The sequence below is a fragment of the Thunnus maccoyii genome, chromosome 9 (assembly GCF_910596095.1).
Source record: "Thunnus maccoyii chromosome 9, fThuMac1.1, whole genome shotgun sequence".
NCBI classification, from domain to species: domain Eukaryota; kingdom Metazoa; phylum Chordata; class Actinopteri; order Scombriformes; family Scombridae; genus Thunnus; species Thunnus maccoyii.
The window spans coordinates 31359808-31379488 of NC_056541.1; the positions used below are offsets into that span (position 1 = coordinate 31359808).

General features: G+C 39.9%; 2 protein-coding genes across 5 annotated transcripts; both read left to right on the forward strand.

The window, feature by feature from the left end:
* Nucleotides 1-218: 218 nt before the first annotated feature.
* LOC121904677 (ankyrin repeat domain-containing protein 31-like) lies at nt 219-14495 on the forward strand. Of its 3 annotated transcripts, XM_042422529.1 has the most exons (12): nt 219-318; nt 3694-3986; nt 4078-4230; nt 4319-4461; nt 5706-5880; nt 7589-7758; nt 7955-8051; nt 8334-8430; nt 9420-10002; nt 10483-10623; nt 13581-13713; nt 13978-14495. In XM_042422529.1, exons 2-12 carry the CDS (start codon nt 3704-3706, stop codon nt 14127-14129), a joined length of 2127 nt encoding a protein of 708 aa, XP_042278463.1. In that variant the 5' UTR covers nt 219-318; nt 3694-3703; the 3' UTR covers nt 14130-14495. The 3 variants fall into 3 exon arrangements, 2 of the variants coding, with proteins under 2 accessions (XP_042278463.1, XP_042278462.1); XR_006098278.1 differs by lacking the exon at nt 219-318 and having other exon boundaries at nt 3692-3986; nt 10483-10582; nt 13978-14069; XM_042422528.1 differs by lacking the exon at nt 219-318 and having other exon boundaries at nt 3692-3986; nt 4081-4230; nt 13978-14494.
* Nucleotides 14496-14590: 95 nt separating this feature from the next.
* LOC121904680 (beta-1,3-galactosyl-O-glycosyl-glycoprotein beta-1,6-N-acetylglucosaminyltransferase 4-like) lies at nt 14591-17718 on the forward strand. 2 transcript variants are annotated; one of them, XM_042422535.1, is made up of 3 exons: nt 14591-15192; nt 15293-15382; nt 15787-17718. In XM_042422535.1, exon 3 carries the CDS (start codon nt 15788-15790, stop codon nt 17075-17077), a length of 1290 nt encoding a protein of 429 aa, XP_042278469.1. In that variant the 5' UTR covers nt 14591-15192; nt 15293-15382; nt 15787; the 3' UTR covers nt 17078-17718. The 2 variants fall into 2 exon arrangements, with proteins under 2 accessions (XP_042278469.1, XP_042278470.1); XM_042422536.1 differs by having other exon boundaries at nt 14591-14963; nt 15315-15382.
* The last annotated feature ends 1963 nt before the right edge of the window (nt 17719-19681 follow it).

Here is a 19681-nt window from a genome sequence, read left to right on the forward strand (position 1 = left end):
TAATACTTTTAATACTTATAATTCCTGCATGTATATCATGAAATATATATATCTGTTTTTCAGGTTTGGATGCCTTGGCGATTTTAGCCTCTTTTTAGGGGTGCTCACCTAAATTTCATCTCAGCACTCCTTAAAAAAATGATAACTTTTATTATTTTCTGAAATCATTTTGAGCCCTCCATTTAGCGGACTCGTCTGGGGGCTTAAATGCTTTTAAATTGAAAATCAGCAACGTTCTTCCTGCCACCTCTAGTTTCAACCTGAGCGCGCGAGATAGCTAAATTGTGAATGTAAGACGTCACGGCGCAGAAAAGACAAGTAAGTTGAAACGTTAGCAAATAAAATTGCTGAATGTTTTGACAGAGAACGTTGAGTGAAATTGGTCGTTATTACTGTGCAGTTACTTCGATGTATTAAAATGATTTTGACTTGAGGCTCAGGGGTGGAGAAGTTATCAGACACCTTTCAGAACGAGCCATAATGTTAATTACCGATAGTTTCAGATGTCACGTTTATTAGCGAGCTCACAAGCTAGCTAGCTAACGGCTAACGTTAGATAATCTCTCAGCTAAATTAGCTTGCTTGTAAATTTGTTAATTTCAGATTTTAAACATGGCAATGTGTGATCGCAATTTATATGGATACTGTTAAAGTTAGTTAACGTTGTTTGTTTGGGTCACTGAGTTATAGCAAAGTCTAAGACTTAGAGAGTGTGTGGTTATCGTTCCATGGTGTGAATAGTGTCAAGGAACATTACCTGACGTTATTCACTAGCTAGCAAGTCTGCTTGCACACTTGCCACCTAACAAGCTAACTGATGCACTTTATTATTTCAGTTAAAGGTGGTCACAATGTTTCTTATTCTGATAGAATGGGGCCTTATGGTATGGACAGTGAACTGAAGCATTGGAACAGAAAATGTGTCTCGTGCGCTCTTTCTGTTATTGCAGCCACTGAACTTTTTCAAAGTTGTTTCGGGTCTCAGACTGTTAACTGGTATCACTTATCAGTTTTCCTCTGGCCCTGCCCAGATGCACAGATTGGAGGGACGGCCTGATCTGACAATATCTGTATTGTATGATGCTTCTTTCGTTGCTTGATATAGTGGACTGTCCCCATGTGGTTCAGAGACGTTTTGTACATTTCTCCTGATATCTGCTTTGCTATAACTTGATCTTTTACTTTAGAAAGTTCTGGTCATTATGATTGAGTCTTTGCTTTCTATAATATATAGAAAAATATTAATGTATTCATTGTTTTCCAGTGAAATTAGTGATTTAGCAGGGTTTTTCTGGCAAGGCACTGTATGTGTGTCACATTCTCATTAGTGGCTGAGCCTCTTAAAGGTCTGATCCTCAGCGAGGGAAGGATAAGTTCATCTAGTACATGTCTATCTCAGTCCTCATTCAGTTTTTGACCACCAGGTGGGTCTGATGATTCAAAAGCTGCTGTGGGTCCAGAGACAATGATAATAGTGCCAATGCACAAAATGTTCAGTTTTCATGCTGCATGGATCTTTTTTCAGTGGTGGCAATTTGAGTCTAGATAACAAGTACACAGTTACCATCTGAAGCACTGTATTGTTAATATGCTAAATGCTCATGTTCTAAAAATGGCATCAGTGCACTTCTACTCAAGTTAATCCTTGACAACCAATTGTGAACAATAATACAGTGGATATAATGTATCAGCAGTGAAGGATGGCACAGAGTTTGCATTGTCAGCTATGAAAAGGTCTAATTAGACAAGGTTGAGAGAAACATCCATTCTCAAGTTATAATATGCAACAGCAGGACAGAGGAAGGAATTGACCTGCTCTAACAGGGTGAATCATTGGACTTCGATGGGGCTCTCACTGCTTATATTACACAAGTCCAGCTAAGTCCAGCTGACTCTGTTTAGTCTATTTGTCTTATCAGAGGGGCAACAGAATCAAACCCTCACAAGACCCACACTGACAACACATGCAAGTCCTCACAAGGTGAATAATTCAGTCCAGAGAGTAAATCCTTAGATAAACAGTTTTTTTGCAGAGCCAAAAATATGCTTTTTAAGACACCTGCAATTCAATCTACCAACGTATTGTAGCTCTGAAATAGAGGATGGCCTCCCAATACCTGAACAACAGATAACATCTACCTTAAAGGAACAATGTGTAAGATTTACTGGCTTTTAGTGGAATGGACTGGGCCCATTGGACCATGGCCCTTTATATCTATATAGGGAACGGGTGCCATACCACAGAGGCCGCCATGTTGCACCGCCATGTTTTTACAGTAGCCCAGAACAGACAAACCAAACTCTGGCTCTAGAGAGGCCCTTACGCATTTTTCGCAGCCACTGTAGGTTCTCCTACACGCTTGGAAGGGGAGGCCGAGGGGAGGAGCATGGGTGCAAGAGCTCCGTCTACAGATGGATTTCCTTCAAAAGTGATGTATTTGTTCTGTCATTGTCTGTTTATTTTTACCACTAGCAGAAAAAAGATTTTTATCTGCCACCATATTTCCGCTTTCCATTTTGTATACGATTAAACAGCAAGGGAAAGAGACGCTCGTTGTTCCAGATATCAATGCTTGTTCCAGCTTCCTGCGATTGTATATGCACCGATTTATATGTCTTATTTTCTCCAAAATAATCAAAGGTATGGCAGTTTTGTTTAATGTGCACTTTTATCTCTAGGGATGGATACTGAACCCGGGGCTAACTTATTAAAGACCATAGTATTGATAAGCTCTGATGTTACTGATTCTGTTATCGGTACTTTTTAATGTTTTGGTGTAATTTATTATCACACTGCAGCCTCTCCTCTGCTCTCTATGTCTGGGCTGAGCCTTTCATCATTGTGCAGCTTCGACACACAACCTGGACACCAGCACCCATAAAGGTGTCTTCATTTGGTTGCAATCTGCAACCTCGCCAGCAGATGTCACTAAATCTTACACACTAGTCCTATAAGCTGCTATAATCTATGTGTTTTACAGTTTATCAGGTGACACTGTGTAGTGTGAGAACCATCAGCCACTCTGCAGCTCCCTTCAGCATTACGGATCTTTATACAGTAGTGAGTTTTTTATCATTGGACTGTGGCTACCCAACATTTTGGTTCACTCTCAGTGCTCTCATATAATGTTGCTTATGGCTCCAGCAGGCACCTGTTTTCAGAGAAAAAGCTCTGAAAACACACTGTTCACTACCTGCTCAGCAGCAAACAGCAAACAGACACAGTGAGCTGTAGACTAGCTGGTGAACATAGTGGGGCATTTAGCAGCTAAAAGAACTAGATATTTCCCTCAGCAGTTGGTAGAGAGCAGAAAGAGATTTCCAAATGAATGATAATGTTGCTCTGTAACTGCGAGATCTGTAAATAAGCAACTGTTTGCTAACAAGTTTGCCAACTTAAAAGCTGATGATATGTCAATGCTATGTTCATAACTTGTTTTAGCTTCCCCCAGATGAACCAAAAATCAGATATTGCAGGTTTAATGAATGGGGTTGATGTCTTCTACAAGTTTATCAGTTGACATCAAACAGTGCTTTCCCTATTGTGACTATTGTGTTTCTTTAATTCATCCTCATGATGATATAGCAAAACAAGAAAAGTATGAATGTGCACAACAAGCAGAATAGTGTATGAGGAATTTGGAAATACTTTCAAAACTGTTGCTTTTCTGAATGTGTATTTTTCTTCAAGAGACATTTTAGAATGACTGACAGCTGTTATCAGGAATATGAGAGGAACAGCGATGCATCATCTTCAGATGATGACTCTATAAGCCTGTTGCATGATCCTTACGCGTGCCAAAGCAGAGGGGCAGCTGAGGACATGGAGATAAGTGATTTAGCTTCACAAGATGGAAACAAGGAGCAGAAAAACAAAGTGGAGATGGAGATAAATCAACTGAAAGCAGCCCATCCAGGGGCAGATCCAAGGATATCCTGCTGTAGCCAGTCTGCAGCAGGCCATGCTGATTCTGCATCTCAATCAGGTAATTAAGTCAGAGACTCCTGAAACATCATGTATATGACATTGAAAGTATTATTCCGTCTAATGTTATATCTTGATTTTATTCTTCAAAGTAGCAAATGTAAAGAAACCCGGAAAGATACAACTTCGCAAGAGAGACGGAAAGGGAGAGACTCTCCTTCACAAAGCATGCAAGAGAAAAGATCTGACCCGAATCAAAGCGCTCATTCAGGCTGGGATCAGTGTCAACATGGAAGATTATGCAGGTTTGTTGCATCACTTATTTGCCATTCATCACTTTAACACACAAACTGTTCCAAACTGTTGTCAAGAAATGTTGACTTGAATTGTCAGGCTGGACAGCTCTCCATGAGGCATCTGCTGTGGGTCACGAGGCAGTGGTTGAGGAACTGTTGAAGGCTGGAGCTAATGTTAATGCTAGAAGCTTTGATGGTGTCACACCCCTACATGATGCTGCTTTCTCTGGACACTATCAGGTGATGGAGAAATTCTTTTCTGTAACACTTTCCATACATCCAAAGAGAGCAAAAGTTGTGGCGTCACTTTCAGGATAGCCACGTTTTCACAGGCTTTTGTAAATTTTGTTAACTGTTTGTGTGATCCCTCCATGAATTTCTTTTATCAGTCTCTGAAAAACTGAAACATGTTCCTTAGGTTTACGATCCATTTCTCTACTCTGTCCTTGACCTGAAATACTGTTGAGCAGCATTATGTTTTAGGGCTGGATGTTTAGTCATTTGTGTTATAACATGTCAGTGTGCTTTTAAATACAGTTTTCTTCAGAACCCAAAAGTTAGAGTTTCATTTAGGCTCTCTATATTTGTAATACATTATATATTGATGATATAAACTTTTGTAATCTGTTATAATGTCTGATTAGAACATTATGAATATGACCATAAGCCATATACAATAGGCTTTCTCAGTGGTGACCTCAGTTATTAGAGAGTATGCAATTTGTTTCCGCCTTTTTTCCAGAGAAAAGCCCCATTAACATGGTGATGGAGTCAGTTGACATGTTGGGGCCCACTATCAACATTTAGATCATTTGCTCTCCATAATGATTGCTCTAATTACTTTTCATGACAGGTTATAAGTTGTTATAGACATCATGATTATTATCTTGACTAATCGATTAAGTTGTCTGGTCTATAAGGTGACATCCTCAACTGTCCTCTTTTGTCCCAACAAACAGTTCACAACCCAAACACACATATCCTAACATAGTGAGGGACTCAGACAGACAGAGAATATGATATATATTAATGAGTACAGTGTTAATTAATTCTTACAGTGCATGATATCTGTGTGATATACTGCATTATGCTGGTATGTACTCTTGAGTGGACAGGTATTAGGTACAACCCCACTTTCACTGAAAGTATGGATATCAACAAGTGATGCATCACATGAGTGCAGTGTGTGGTACACAATAGGCAGATCAGTGTATTAGTATCAGTTGGAATGGGGGGGGGGGGGGCAGAACCAGTCACATCAAACTTTAATGTTGTCACAGAATAGCATCTTAAAATGAGCTGCCAGTGGCCTTATTGGCTGCCAATGTTGTGTGTCTCCAGTGAACACAGTAGCATCAAAACTGGATGCAGAGCAGAATCTCTGGGATTCATAGTAGTTCCTTTGTATCATTTGAAAAAACACAAGCTCTTGAAAGTTTTGGTTACTCACAAGATGTTGTGAAATGTGTATATGTGTGCTGTAGGTAGTGAAGCTTCTCCTCCAATATGGCTCAAACCCCAGAGACAGGAATGTTGGTGGCCTCAGTGCATTGGACATGGCAGAGGAGGAGAATGTTAAAGAACTGCTCTTAACTTTGCAAGCATCTTCTGTGGTACATGAGCAGACTGGTGAAGCCTCTGCACAATACAGACAACCTGGTAAGCTACCTTACACATTCCAAACTGCACTGAAGAAATGTGTCTGTTCTCATTTTCATCGTAGGGCAAATGTGATCTGTGCATTTTATTCTGAGACACAGAAATTATAATGCATAGAAAATAGCCATAGTGTCACATTCTTGCCAGTCACACATTAGGGCAAGCATATATACCATTGTATACACACACTTACACTGTTTTACAGACAAAATAAAAACAGTACATTCATGAATAAAGAATGAAGGGCCTCTGAGATTCCACTGGTGACTCAGTTTCAGCCATACTTGCTTACATTGATTGTAAACAACAAATACTGAGCTAGTGATAAACAGAAGCTATGTATTTAGTCATATTTTGGCAGACAGTGTAACATTAATGCAAATTTTATATTATTATTTGCACACTGAAAATAACAATATTTTTATTTGACATTACTGATTTATATTATTTATGATTACTTGATTACATGATTACTTTTGTGGTACTTGTTTTTCCTCCTACTTTTTTATACGTACTTGAATTTGACGTACTTGAGAGAGAGAGAGAGACATGACATGACATGACATGACATGACATGACATGACATGACATGACATGACATGACATGACATGACATGACATGACATGACATGACATGACATTGTGGTTATGTGGCATGCACAGTAAGTATTTGGCTACTGGGGTGCTACCCTGTCCTGGCTTTTAAACTATCATGTCAAGAAAAATAGTAAAAGATAAAAAACAGCTTCCCCAATAGTAAGACATATAATATAAGATGTCTAAATTAAGTACATTTTGCTTGTTTTGTTGAAGGAAAGGTAATGTTAGACGTGCTAAAAGACTAATAACATATATTCTTTTAACTCACAAGACATGGAAGCGGGATTGTACAGAGGCCCCACTACTCATGCATTCCCTTGCAATACTTATTACGTTCCCCCTGATCCAGAACAGTTAGTGTGTCCTTGAGAGAGTTAGAATACATTGCCAGTTTAGGGTAACACACTGCAGATGCCACTGGCTGGGACCATGGTTGAGGCAGTGACTGTGACTAACTGTGTGGTTGTTGCTATGATGCTATGAATATGGCTATAGTTTATGTACTGTGGCTACCCATACTGCTCATTAACATTAAATGAAAAAGTATCCATATAGAGCAACAAAAACAGCCTATTGTCATAATCACAGCTATAGCCTGTGGGAATGATGGCCACAACAGCAGACTGTTATAATACAGAGTAGAGAACTAGTTGAACTAGTCTCTGTTAGGCTGCAATGATACAGACTAGTGACTGAGTAAGCTACAGCTGAGGGTGCACACGCTCACTCTGTGTTCACAACCAGAGGCTGTAACTGATACATAACATCTAATATTATATCATAATACTGCTCATCCTTCCTCTAAGGATCAGAGGGAATGCAAAACATATTGTAAGAAAACACAAAAGTAGTTCACAAAATAATTCCCACCAGGATTTTGGGGGCTCCACAGGATTGTAATCCCTGAATGTGATGTTTTAGTTTCGTCAATGCAGTGGGACTTCACTGCACAGATTCTCAAGTTGAAACAGTAAAATTTAGATAACTTAACTAGACTTCGATTTGTGTCAAAATCTATGTATAAATTGTGTTGGATCTATTACTTATTTCAAGACTTTGGATGTCCTAGAGTGATGGCAGGTAAGGTCTGAGAGCAGGATTCTTTCAGGTGACACATCTTCAGAGGTTCAGGGCCGCAAGCAGCTCTCCTGCCAGAACAGCTTCGGTCCCAGCCGCAGTGACACGTCAAATGTACAGTCCAGAGACTCAGGTGACAGAGATGGAGCCAGAGAGCCCAGTGACATTCAGCTGAGAAAGAAAGACACCATCACTGATAATGTGAGAGCTCTTTAAAGATACCTTTAGACCTGAGGCTGGATTAAATGTACACAGACAGAAAGGGTCTTTTAACCATTTGTGGCACAGGTCCAATCATCAGAAGCCATCCTTCTCTTTAGGAGTTTTGAAAAGCTTTACTGCTTCTACAACTTTCCTGTTCGTTCATTAACTGTAACTGTTTGGTTTTTTTTTATAGCTGATTCATTCAGAGGCCATAAGAGAGGTTTTGGAGGAGGTGGGGAAGAAGCAAACAGAAATGTTGACTTGGCCTCTAACAGAACCAGAGGATGCAGGTAGAGCAGCAGCAAACAGTCCAGCCTGCTATACTGAAGCAGCAGTTACATTTATATTTATATTTTAATGTTTGAAGTGCACTCAGAGAGAATTACACACCATAACTGGTCAACAGGATCAAAGCATTTCAAGCTGGTAATGCAAATGAAATTATATGTAAAAGTAGCTTTGTTTAGAGTATGAGATATAGCTACTATAGACCAAAGGTTTCAAAGAGAGGAAAACCAGAAATATAGAATATTGAATGTGTATAATTCACAGTAGTCTTTGTTGTTTTTCAGACAAATATCATACAGCTCTAAAACAGATCCAGTGTGTGCTGATTGACATACTCGCCAAACAGCACTTGGAGAAGGATAATCTTGCCCACAAGTACTGGTCAGTTCATGAACTTCTCTCATCCTTTACTGAAAAGAGGCTTTGTGAGTCAGCAGTAAAAGTTACTGTGTGTTCAGAACGTTGCAAAATTACATAAATGAAAGTCAACTATTTACTTAAAGGCAGAATGAGTAGGATTTTCCTAAAAAAAAAACAGTGTATAGACTCATACAAAAATAATCCCTCTCAATCATCACTTATGAGCCGCTAGAAGTGTTTTGACAGTGTCCGTATCTGCAGAGACGCTGCCTTCAGCCTGTATTTTCTTATTATTTTTGCTGTGTTCGGGGCATTTCTGGGCATCAACCTTTGGGCAGTGGGTGTGTAGCCCCCAGCACAGTGCACATAACAGTGCACAGGGTGTGAAGAACGTAGCAACTAATGGTGCTCTATTGGACTGAGATCTGGTGACCTTGGAGGCCACTGAACTCATTGTCATGTTGATGGAACTAGCTTGAGATGACTGGAGGTAGCCATTATGACTTTAAAGGGCTGGAATACAAGAAAAATGAGTTTTGGGGTGATAAGGGTGATGGTGGGCCCTCCTGTGCTTTAAAATGACTCAATTCTGTCTCCTTGGTCTTTTTGAGTTATTTGAATGTTGAGGTGGTACCTGTTATTAGGTCACACCAGAAAGTCAAATCAAATATGCAGGAAGCTTTAGCATGAGCCACCCCTGCCATAACTTCTGAGAATACTTGAAGTGTTGCTTGTTGTTCAGCAGCTAAAAGTCTTAACAGCCTTCTAGAGGATGGAAATTTACATCAAGAATGGCTGAAATTACCTGTTTCTATTCACTGCCATCTGTCTAGTAAAGGTAAAACAAAGTTAAAAGCTAAAAGTTAGTTTCATGCTTTAAAAAGCATAGTGGTTGCTATCCATTACTAGCTTTTGGAAAGACATCACAGTCCCACTCAAGGTTTCTGTTATCATTGCACCAGCACACCAGTTCCCCAAATAATAACTGTGTTGTTTGACTCTTGGTCCAGGAGTGTGTCTGAATCCCTTCGGCAACGTGTGTTGAAAAGTCAACTGATCTCCCTCGCTTCATGTCAGAGGAACTTAGTGGTGATCCTCCAGAAGCAAATGCATTTGGTAGAGGTGTATGTAACCATGAAGGCCAAACTCTCCACTCGGTCTCCCATATATCAAGGCAGTCCAGTAGTGAGACAGCAGCCAGATCACTTCTCAACTCCAGCTTCCAGAGCTGCCTCTTCTAAAGGTAGGGAGGTGCACATGTGCTTTCCAAACAACTGTAATCAAGACAGACAAAGAAAGGAAAGCCATGAGCCAGTTACACAGGCCAGCCTGTTGAGATCAGCACCTTCAAGCAATGCCAAAGATGTTACCGTGCAAAGACCTCCTGCTCCCTCACCAACCCAGGGGACAAAGGTCAACAGCGGTCAGAGAAGACCTCCACAACCAGGAAACACTTTGCAACACATAAACTTTCAGATGAAAGGAAAGAATGCACTGATACAGACAAGAGCTGAAGACAAAAGCAGACACCTCTCTAAGCTCATACAGGAAGGGAAAATGCCATCTGGAAGTGTTCTACAGCTGTTTTTGAAGGTGAGGCAAAGATCTCCTCCTCATTAAACTTTTTGAATTCTTGTCTTCATCTTGTTCTTTTGTCACCAAACACACTTAATTGCTTACAACCTGTACATAATTAAACCTGTTTTCCTAAAGGTAAAAAGGTAAAAAACCAAAGGTAAAAATAGCATGTGGTCCATGTATATAGACATCACACAACACAAACAAAAAAAAAATCCTCAAACTCCATGAAAATGATTTTTCCATTGGCACATTTGATGTGGAGCTTTCACATTTAATTATGGTATCACTGGATGCCGGATACTGTCTGATACTGCAGCGAGTGCCAGCTGCTGACTGCCATTCTACAGTTTATGTATGAATGGGGCCCTGGACATTGGCTGATAAACCTGTCTTCTGCTCTTTGTTAGGCTATTTTTGCCAGTACTGCTGTCCTGAAAAGAAAATGTCATGTCTTAAATGAATAAAACAACCTGTCTGTCTTGCATCCTTTAGGGTCATTGGCACCTTGCTAATGTGCGGGGGGATGGGTCGATAAAGGACAGTAAAGGAAAGTTGCACTCGGCTCCAGAGCGCTGGCTGGAGTCTATCTTTGGTAACTACATCCCTGTAAGCTCAACGTACGCCTGGGACAAGGTTAGACACAAGGCTTTAATCTTATCACAACACTCAAAACATAAGAATGGCTGGAGAAACAGGAAACACTGTATCTGTTGGCCTTCTGTTGTAACTTACACAAACTGGTGGTTTTGCCTGAGGCCACGTTCAGACAAAAGCACTGCATTCGTTCGTTCCAATGAGACTACTGCAGCGGGGTTCCTGATGCAGAAAAACAAAGTTGAACTTGGTGAGAAAGTGGGCAAACGACTGTCTCTGTCATAACTTTCCACTAAGGTAGTGTTTTAGCATCTTATAAGCCTTCAAACTCATGGATCTATTTCTCTAACTGGGCTTCCTGAACTGTATGACATTATTTCGCCAGTATCTGAAACAACACACCCACACATACAACATACAACAAGGTACGTGGCTGAAATCAAGCCTGGGACATTGAGACATTGCAGTCATAGTATTTGACGTGTGTTTTAACTACTCGGCCACCACAATGCCCAGCATTTTTTGACACAGTAGTCAGTTTGTCCATTTGAGCAAAATGTTGGTTCAGAGCAAGATGCAATACATCGACAAATACAGACTGATATCATGAACTTTGTTGTAGATCATTATCTTCTCCAGAAGATGATTCCTAATGTTTTGGTGACTGTGACCTTTCCTTTCCTTATTGTGGGGTGCAGTAAACATTGAAAGTTTCTAGTGCCTCTTAGATAACCAGACCGACTGAAGGTTCCCAGAACTGAACTTAAAGGACTATTCCGGTTTATTTTAACCTGGCACATTTCCCATAAATGTTGCCATTGTGGCTTTATGGGTCATGCTAACATTGCTCTCTCCAGCTCCATAATAGTGATTCGGGGAAACAAGTACTTGCTCAAAACAACGTATATGGGATCAAGCTGCACAAGCCTCCTACAGCTCTCCAAACAAACATGATTTTACATTAATCATTTCAAACGTTTGCTTCTGAGTCTGAACAAAAGTGAAACTAGCTGTTGGTAGCGGCTTTATGGCTAACTGCATAGGGAACTACATCTGGGAAGGCTCGCTGGCTAACCTAACAACGCTGCATATTCATCCATGTGCACTGGTTTGTTAACATGTGTGAGGCAGGCTTTCACCGCGGTTACACTGTGTTCCAAAGAAACTCAAGAAAACAAAGTATAATTACTGATTACCCCATGGACTAACATGAGGACAATGGCAAGTTCACTTTGATGGCCAGCTGCATTTATTTGAGCTGGAGTACACCAAGAGGAGCTAAAACAAATGGAAGAAGAAAGATGAAGAATGGAAGAACATGAAGAACATTTACCTCACAGAAACTGACAAGTGAGGAGGAAAACTTTTGCTGCAGAGTGAGACCTGCTCATGCTACACTCAGAAAATCTAGGAACGTCCACAGATGTGAGTGATCCCAGCTGTGTAATCACAACAAATACATTTTGAGCTCTTATTAACATTGTCGTCCTAGAGACTGTTTCTCCTCCACAGAATCAAATGGATGGTAAGAAAAATGTGATTCTAACATGTAAAACGCTATGTGAGGGATGACAGTATGTAATTCTCTATCATCCAGCAGTAGTCCATGAAACCTGCAGTTTGTATCTCGTCATTTTATTCCTTCAGTTTGGAATTTTGCAGGCATAAACCATTTATCTCGTCTACTTCTCCAGCAACCAGAACTATCCTTTAAGATAAGAGGAGACCAAGCAGTTGCTGTCTTTGCCCCTAATCTTTGGAGTAGTTTACCTCTTATTGTTTAATTATGCAGTTCAATTGAAACTTTTAAAAAAACTCACTAATGTACTGCATATTCCCCCACTTTTTTAAACTGATGTTTCTTATTTTGTTGTTTTTGTTGATGTTATTTCTATTTTGTAAATTGCCTGCTTCATATTTAATATGCCTTTAACTGTTTTTAATATAAAAATCTTTTGTCAGTGTTTCCCTGTTGAATTGCAGTGGAACAAAGGTGCTAAAAAGAGGAAATTTTGTACTAAAAAGGTTGTAACTTTGTAAGATATCCCCTTGATTTGTCTAATTCATGTTAACATTAAAATACGTAATTGCTTGGAAAGACGGCTGTGGATTTTGTCTCCCATCACTTACATTAAAAGCGTATTATGAAGGGAAAAGAATCTTTCAATGGCCTGTATGAACTGGAGGAATGATAACGGCTGTTTGTTTATATGGGCGCCTGTCTGTTATTTTAAGACAGACTTGAAAAATTGCAAGACTTTAAATGTATGCATATTTATAATGATTTTGACCTTTATAAGTAAGTAAATAAATAAAAGTTCTTGTTCACATTACTCAATCATAAAGTTTATTTAGTTTAATAAAGTTTATTTATCTAGCGCTTATCAAAACCAAGGTAAGAATACAACAATTGGATAAACTAAGAAAATGGGAATCATGAATAAAATGAACTGTCAGACAGTACAATGCATACAGTGGTGATGATTAACGCTGCCTTCCTTACAGATAGGTAAGAGAGGGTGACTTGTGTTTTTAGGTTCATTTCTATTAGCTGTTAATGCAGGACTGTTTAGTAGATTGTGAAGAATCAGCTCCTGCAGACTGTTTTCCGTCTTTATCTGTTAAAGTGGAACAAGGCATCTGCTGTTTCCTGCCTGCCAGTAGGGGTCTGTGGAGACGGGGCAAGACACAGCAGTAGGCTGTAAATTATTGAGTGTTCACTCTGGAGCTGTGCACGAGCAAACACACTCCTCCTCCTCCTCCGTTTCTTCCATCTCATTGAGAAAATGAAAAATAGCAGAATGCTACAGAGATCTGTTTAATGGTTGCACGGTCCAGAGTGTTGCTGAGAGACATTTGATAGGCCCTCAGGTTTCACATATCCCACCCAGCATAGAGTTACAGACACACTCTCATGAATAAGTCATCATTTATAAGCAGACATCTCAATGGTGTAAAAAGTTATTTCTGATGAATTCCTTTTACTGTTTCACCAGGTGACTTTCAGAGACAAACCTTTGTCTCATTACTTATTGAACACGGAGTCTGAAGGAAACGCACCCCAGATGTGTCCTGAGGAGGATGTTCAACTCTGCAGTGATAGATCTACTCAGGAGACACTGACCACAGGTCTGTTGTTCCCATCTGCTGACATGCTTAACCTCTTCCTCAGCTCCACATACATCCTGCCTTTGATATTTCCTCCAGAGTGACTCAAACAAATAAAGAGGGCAGGCTGAAGTCACTGAAGTGTGGCTTTTTCTATGTCAATAATTAATCACCTGCCTCATGAGTCCCACCTGGAGTTCTCTGTTGCAAACAGCCTCATTAAAACAAATTATACATTTGTTTAATTTCTCTTTGAATATTTGAATGCCTTTTCTGTTTTTACAGTGGCAGCCAGCCTGAATCGCCTGATGAAAATCAAGAGAATTCATTTGGTGGATGATGACGAGCTGCTGCCAAATGCCATAATGGACTGCTACTGGGAGAAGCTCTTGCAGAAAGACTATTCAGAGTTTGAAGACTGGGGAATTGAATTATAATGAACTCTCGCCACACTTTACTTTTGAACTTATTTTATGATCAGTTTACTCAAAATGAACGGGGGTAAAATGAGACCTCTACTGAGTGATCCTCTCAAACTGAATGGAACTTCAGATTTTCATTCATTTATCTTCTTATTTCTGTCATATTACACAAGTTTGCCATTTTTATGTATTTGTGCTTTAGGTTCATGTTTTAACTATTTATATCAGCCTAAAAGAGCACTCTCTGCTTGGTAATGTAAAGGTAGGGTTGTCATTTCATACTATATATTAAACTTTATGTTATAGTGTGAATTTCTCTTTTACTTCCATCTGAGCATTGTTCAGGTTCTTACAGCATTCATTTTTAAATGTAGTATTTTCTAACTGTTACCAGCATTAAACCAAAACAATAAAAAAAATAATGCAGGTAATAATAGCTGTGTCTGGTTTGATGTGTGATCAAAAGCAGCAGCAGCAGCAGGGTGGCAACTGTCAGCTATGGCTTTATGGTTGTATGAAATAATAGCTGCAGCCCTACACTGGTATACTGTATACTGTAGACTGGACAGACAGATGGTCGGATAGTAGTGTTACAGATATGAGTAGCTTTGCTTGGATCTCCCCTGCTCGTGCTGAGGAGGGTTAATCATTAGAGAGTGGGTGGTAAATATAGCGAGTGGTGGTGATGTGCTGGATGTGGCTGGGCAGTGGGCGGACAGCGATCAGGACTCTCCCCCTGCCACTCCTCTGAACGGTCGCTTCAGTCCGAGATGGAGCTCGGGACATAGCAGACAGGACTCATGACCGCTCGGCTCTATCAAAGCGCACTTTCTTTACGCATGTTATGTGGTAAGTTTTCTGTTCTCGCCTCCGTATGTGCCGTCACACGCTACCGGTTTTGATGAAGTTATTGCAGGATTGTGTGTGGTTGAACGGCACCGTGCCTCATCATGTGATTCTTTTGGGGCCAAAGGAAAATTTTGAGACGCTGAACTGGCTGATGCATAATGCAGGAAAGCATTACGCACCGAGAAGTTTGATTTCCGAGAAAAACTGCTCCTCATAAAGAAGGCTTAAGGTTTCTCAGTTGTATTGAATTTGTTAAATCAGTTTGGTGTTGCTTTGCTACAATACTCTATTTTCATTTCTCTTTGTCTTTTCCCCTACACTTATCCAAGACACATGTGTCATTATATCAAGGCTCTTTGGAAGTGTGGAGAAGGTTTGCATGGCACGAGGGCCGCTCAAAGACCACTTTAGAGAGCAAGGTAAGTTAGAAACTGATTCTACTAAATATGAATTTCATTTGATTTATTTTATTTGCTTCCTAAACAGTAATTGGACAAACTATTGTAAATATTCATTTAAAATCAACAAAAAGTTGTTTATGAAGTAAATTACATAAATTTAAGAAAGTTGCATTGCTGTGTCCCAAGACTTTGAATTTAAATGATTTTCTTTTTTGTAAAGGAATTTCATGCACCTTACCAACAATATAGATATCTAAAAGTGTATTACAGTCATAATTCAATAATGATAATTCAAGTTATCCTGTCTCTTATTTTAAATCACTTAAATATTTAATTTTCTAATTGCTCTTCTCACAACTAGTTAACTACATACTATAGTCAGAATATTCATTTTCATGTTTTTTTAATCCATTCATTTCTAGAATGAAAATAAGATGTGCCCACTACCTTCATAGATTGAGACACAGGTGCTTCCTGTTTTCTCTGTGTCTGCTGGTGGTGTGTCTGCTCAAGCTGGTCTACATTAAAGTGACAGTGAGAGACAGCGTCTACATTGAGCCCTATGGAATCACTGTCAGTTTATCCAGAATCCACAACCACAGGTATAATATCAACTGCACCGCCATCTACGAGCTCGACCCTGTGGAGATAGGCAAAGCTCTTGAGATAAAACGGAAAGTCATTGTTGACGTGGATGATGATAGCACTGTCAGTTTGACCTCAGACTGTCAAACCTTTATCAAAACAAGAGGTTACAATGATGTTCCAGTGTCAAATGCAGAGCATAGCTTCCCATTGGCTTACTCCCTGGTGGTACATAAGAATGCACCCATGGTGGAGCGTATCCTTCATGCCATCTATGCACCTCACAACATCTACTGCATTCATTATGACCAGAAGTCCTCACCAGTCTTTATAAAGGCCATAAAGAACCTGGCTCAGTGTACTCCTAATGTGTTCATTGCCTCAAAATTGGAGTCTGTGGAGTACGCCCACATCAGCAGGCTTAATGCCGACCTCAATTGCATCTCTGACCTGCTAAGGTCACAGGTCAAGTGGAAGTATGTCATCAACCTGTGTGGCCAGGATTTTCCTCTCAAGTCAAACTATGAACTGGTGATGGAGTTGAGGCGGCTGAATGGCAGTAACATGCTGGAGTCCAGTCGCCCCAGTGAACTCAAGAAACAGCGCTTCAGCTTCCAGCATGAGCTGAAAAATGTGCCTTATGAGTACCGCCGTATTCCTGTCAAAACCACAGTGGCCAAAGATGTTCCTCCACATGGTATTGAAATGTTCATCGGTAGCGCATATTTTGTCCTGTCAAGGGATTTTGTGAATTACATGAGCAGCAGCCAGGTGGTGAAGGACTTTCTGGCATGGTCTGCCGACACATACTCACCAGATGAACACTTCTGGGCCACCCTTGTCAGGGTCCCTGGGGTGCCAGGACACATTCCCAGGTCAGAACCGGACATCACAGATCTGAAGAGTAAGACACGACTTGTCAAATGGAACTATTTAGAAGGAAATCTGTATCCTCCCTGCACAGGTACACACATGCGGAGTGTTTGCATTTACGGAGCTGCTGAACTTCGCTGGCTCCTCAACTATGGCCACTGGTTTGCTAACAAATTTGACCCGAAAGTGGACCCAATCCTGATTAAGTGTTTGGAGGAGAAGCTGATGGAGAAACGTCAGTATGTGCAAACATGATACTGATGGAAAGAGGGGAGCGTCAATATGATAATGTCATGTAATTTAGACTACCTAACACTGTATGGAGAAGCATCATCTGGACCACCTGCAGCATTAAAACAGTGCATCAGTAATCCATCAGTAATTTAACTGGGAATTCTTCAAATTTGTTCTTTTACCTTTGATAACAAGGTATATTTTACTAATATTTCAAAAATATTGATTACTGAACTTTTACTTTTAATGAATGATTTTTACAATGTGCTATTACTAAGTGATTTGAATACTTGTTGCTATCCTGCTGCAGCAGGATACTGCACCTGTTCTTGGTCTTTTCACATTATTCCATTCATTCTAATTAGTGTTTTCTAATTAGTCTGTACCTTTCACTGACCACCCAAGGCATTTAATCAGTAACAGGAGGACACGAAAAAGTGCCTATTTCTAAAAGGATAATGGATTATTTCAGGAAATGCCATTGTAAAAACAAGTGCCCGCTTGATATCACATCCAAATACAGTGTCCATGTTGTTCTTGAATATGATTCCAGATGCTATCAGGACTAGAAATACCAAAGACATATGTTCCATGTGTTCTGCAAATCAACTGCTTTTTTGTCATGAAGATACCAATTTATTTGAAAAAAAAATAGATTAATATGAAAGATTGTGATCTCTGATGATTTATTTATTTCTGAATAAAAGGATTACATTTCTTATTGGTTGCTTGGCCTGTAGTTGTGGTCTCAGGTGTGACCATGTTAGCAACAATCAATTGTAGTCAGTCACATCTCTGAACAAGCCCTGGTATGTTAAAGAATAATAGATGACTTAGCTTGCTTGTTCAGTTAAATGTACCTCATGGAGTTGACCACCAGTAGTTCTGCAGAGCAGTGATTGAATGACAGGATCCCTGTAATATTTGTGTGTTCTAACAGTGCATGCATAACAACTGAGGTGATTGCCAGAAGCATAGGGGTCATTGATGCAGGGTTAGCGTTGACAGTGTGTGTCAGTACTGTGTTCATAAAAGATATATCTGGAGACAAAGATCTCTCAGTTGATTATGCTAGCTTGTTACTGCTGCGATAGCTGTTCCTTCAGTGTCACTGCAGTAGGTCATTGTGGAGAATGTTGTAAATTACAGTAAGCTAACAGTATGCTTTAGAGAACCTACCTAGGGACAGACATAGTGACATGTACAAATGAGGATATCAGTGCACACTTTTGGACGGTAATGTAAGGATGAAGAATGAAAAAAAGAGAGCTCTCGAGATAGAAGTTCAAACCCAGCCTGCTTTCCCATCTCTGCACACAGTTGGATAAAGGCTGTGCTTGTCAGATTATCTGTTTCAGAGAGTTACAAAAACTGACAGCCCACAAGATTCCACCATTAGAACCTAGTGCTTTTCATTTTGTCTGAAGCAAACTTAGGTCTTTAATGAGCAGCACAGCTTCATGGCAATATGGGATTGATAGTATTTTCATATGAAACACACATTCAGGTTATTTAATCTGAACAGTTTCAGTTGGACTTCCAGAAAAAAATACTATATTATCATTGTCATATCCGTTCCCATTTATAGAAGATTTGATACATATCACAACCTGCACCACTAGAGTGCAGCTTTCTAAACATGAAAAAAAGGCTTTGCAAATGTTTTATGAGGTAGGAAATGTGAAGGTTTAAGGACACACATAATGCAATTACAATGAAAACTTTAACTTAGTATTCAAATTAATGGCATTAGTTTTATTGGGCTGTTTAGCTGTGTACTGTAGAGGTAAGTCAAGCTGTTTTTATATACAGACCCATGTTCCCGACTGCATCCAGTTTACATCTTACTGTAGAGAGTTTTAATTCGCTCTCTGGCTGGCTCCAGACTTGGCTCCAAATACTGATGATTTAACAGGACTGATATAAAGTACAGTATATCAAATCAGTGTGGGGACGTGGGAGCTTGCAAGCCACCATAACTCTATTCCTCAGGCTGCCAGAATATACCAGAGAAGAAGAATGCTGGCCTTTAAAAGCTCCTGTACGTCATGTGGCCAGACTTCTGTATTAACAAGCTTGTAGAGGTCTGAAGAAATTCAAGCGCAACAGTTGGAGAAGCAGGAGGACAGTGGCCTTTTGTTACTCTTCAATACAATTACAGAGATGGAGAACATGATTGTAGAGGCAGATCAAGGCTTTTGTTTTCAAATTCTCAGCCAGGTGAATGGCTCCCTCAGGATTTTCCAAGTTCCTGTTATCCCAATTTTTTTGGACCGTTAATATTTTCTGGAGCCCTTTTATCTACTGCATACAAGTCAGTCTGTTGATGAGACTGTTCTCAGACAGGCTGAAATGGGATCAGGCCATTGTTTATACAAAGGTAATACAACACAAAGGATGAGATGCTGTAGTACAGCACCAGTAGCAGGTGGTGGTTGCATAGCAGCAGCTCATATTTCTGTCAGCTTGACTGGCTGCTACACACTACAGCATCTAATCAGGTGTCAGGATTTCTTTAAATAGCATGATGGCATCAAATGGCTCCTCAGCGAACTAAATTTTGTGCACTTCAATCTTGAAAAAGACGAAAATAGTATTAAATAGTATTAAAATAGCATTTATAAT

Bases quoted from the DNA above. Each gene is read 5' to 3' on its own strand.
- LOC121904677 (XM_042422529.1), top strand. From the start codon at position 3,704: ATGACTGACAGCTGTTATCAGGAATATGAGAGGAACAGCGATGCATCA. The intron at 7,759-7,954 runs GTGAGAGCTCTT...TTTTTTTTATAG, and splicing joins AAGACACCATCACTGATAAT to CTGATTCATTCAGAGGCCAT. The intron at 13,714-13,977 runs GTCTGTTGTTCC...CTGTTTTTACAG, and splicing joins TCAGGAGACACTGACCACAG to TGGCAGCCAGCCTGAATCGC.
- LOC121904680 (XM_042422535.1), top strand. From the start codon at position 15,788: ATGAAAATAAGATGTGCCCACTACCTTCATAGATTGAGACACAGGTGC.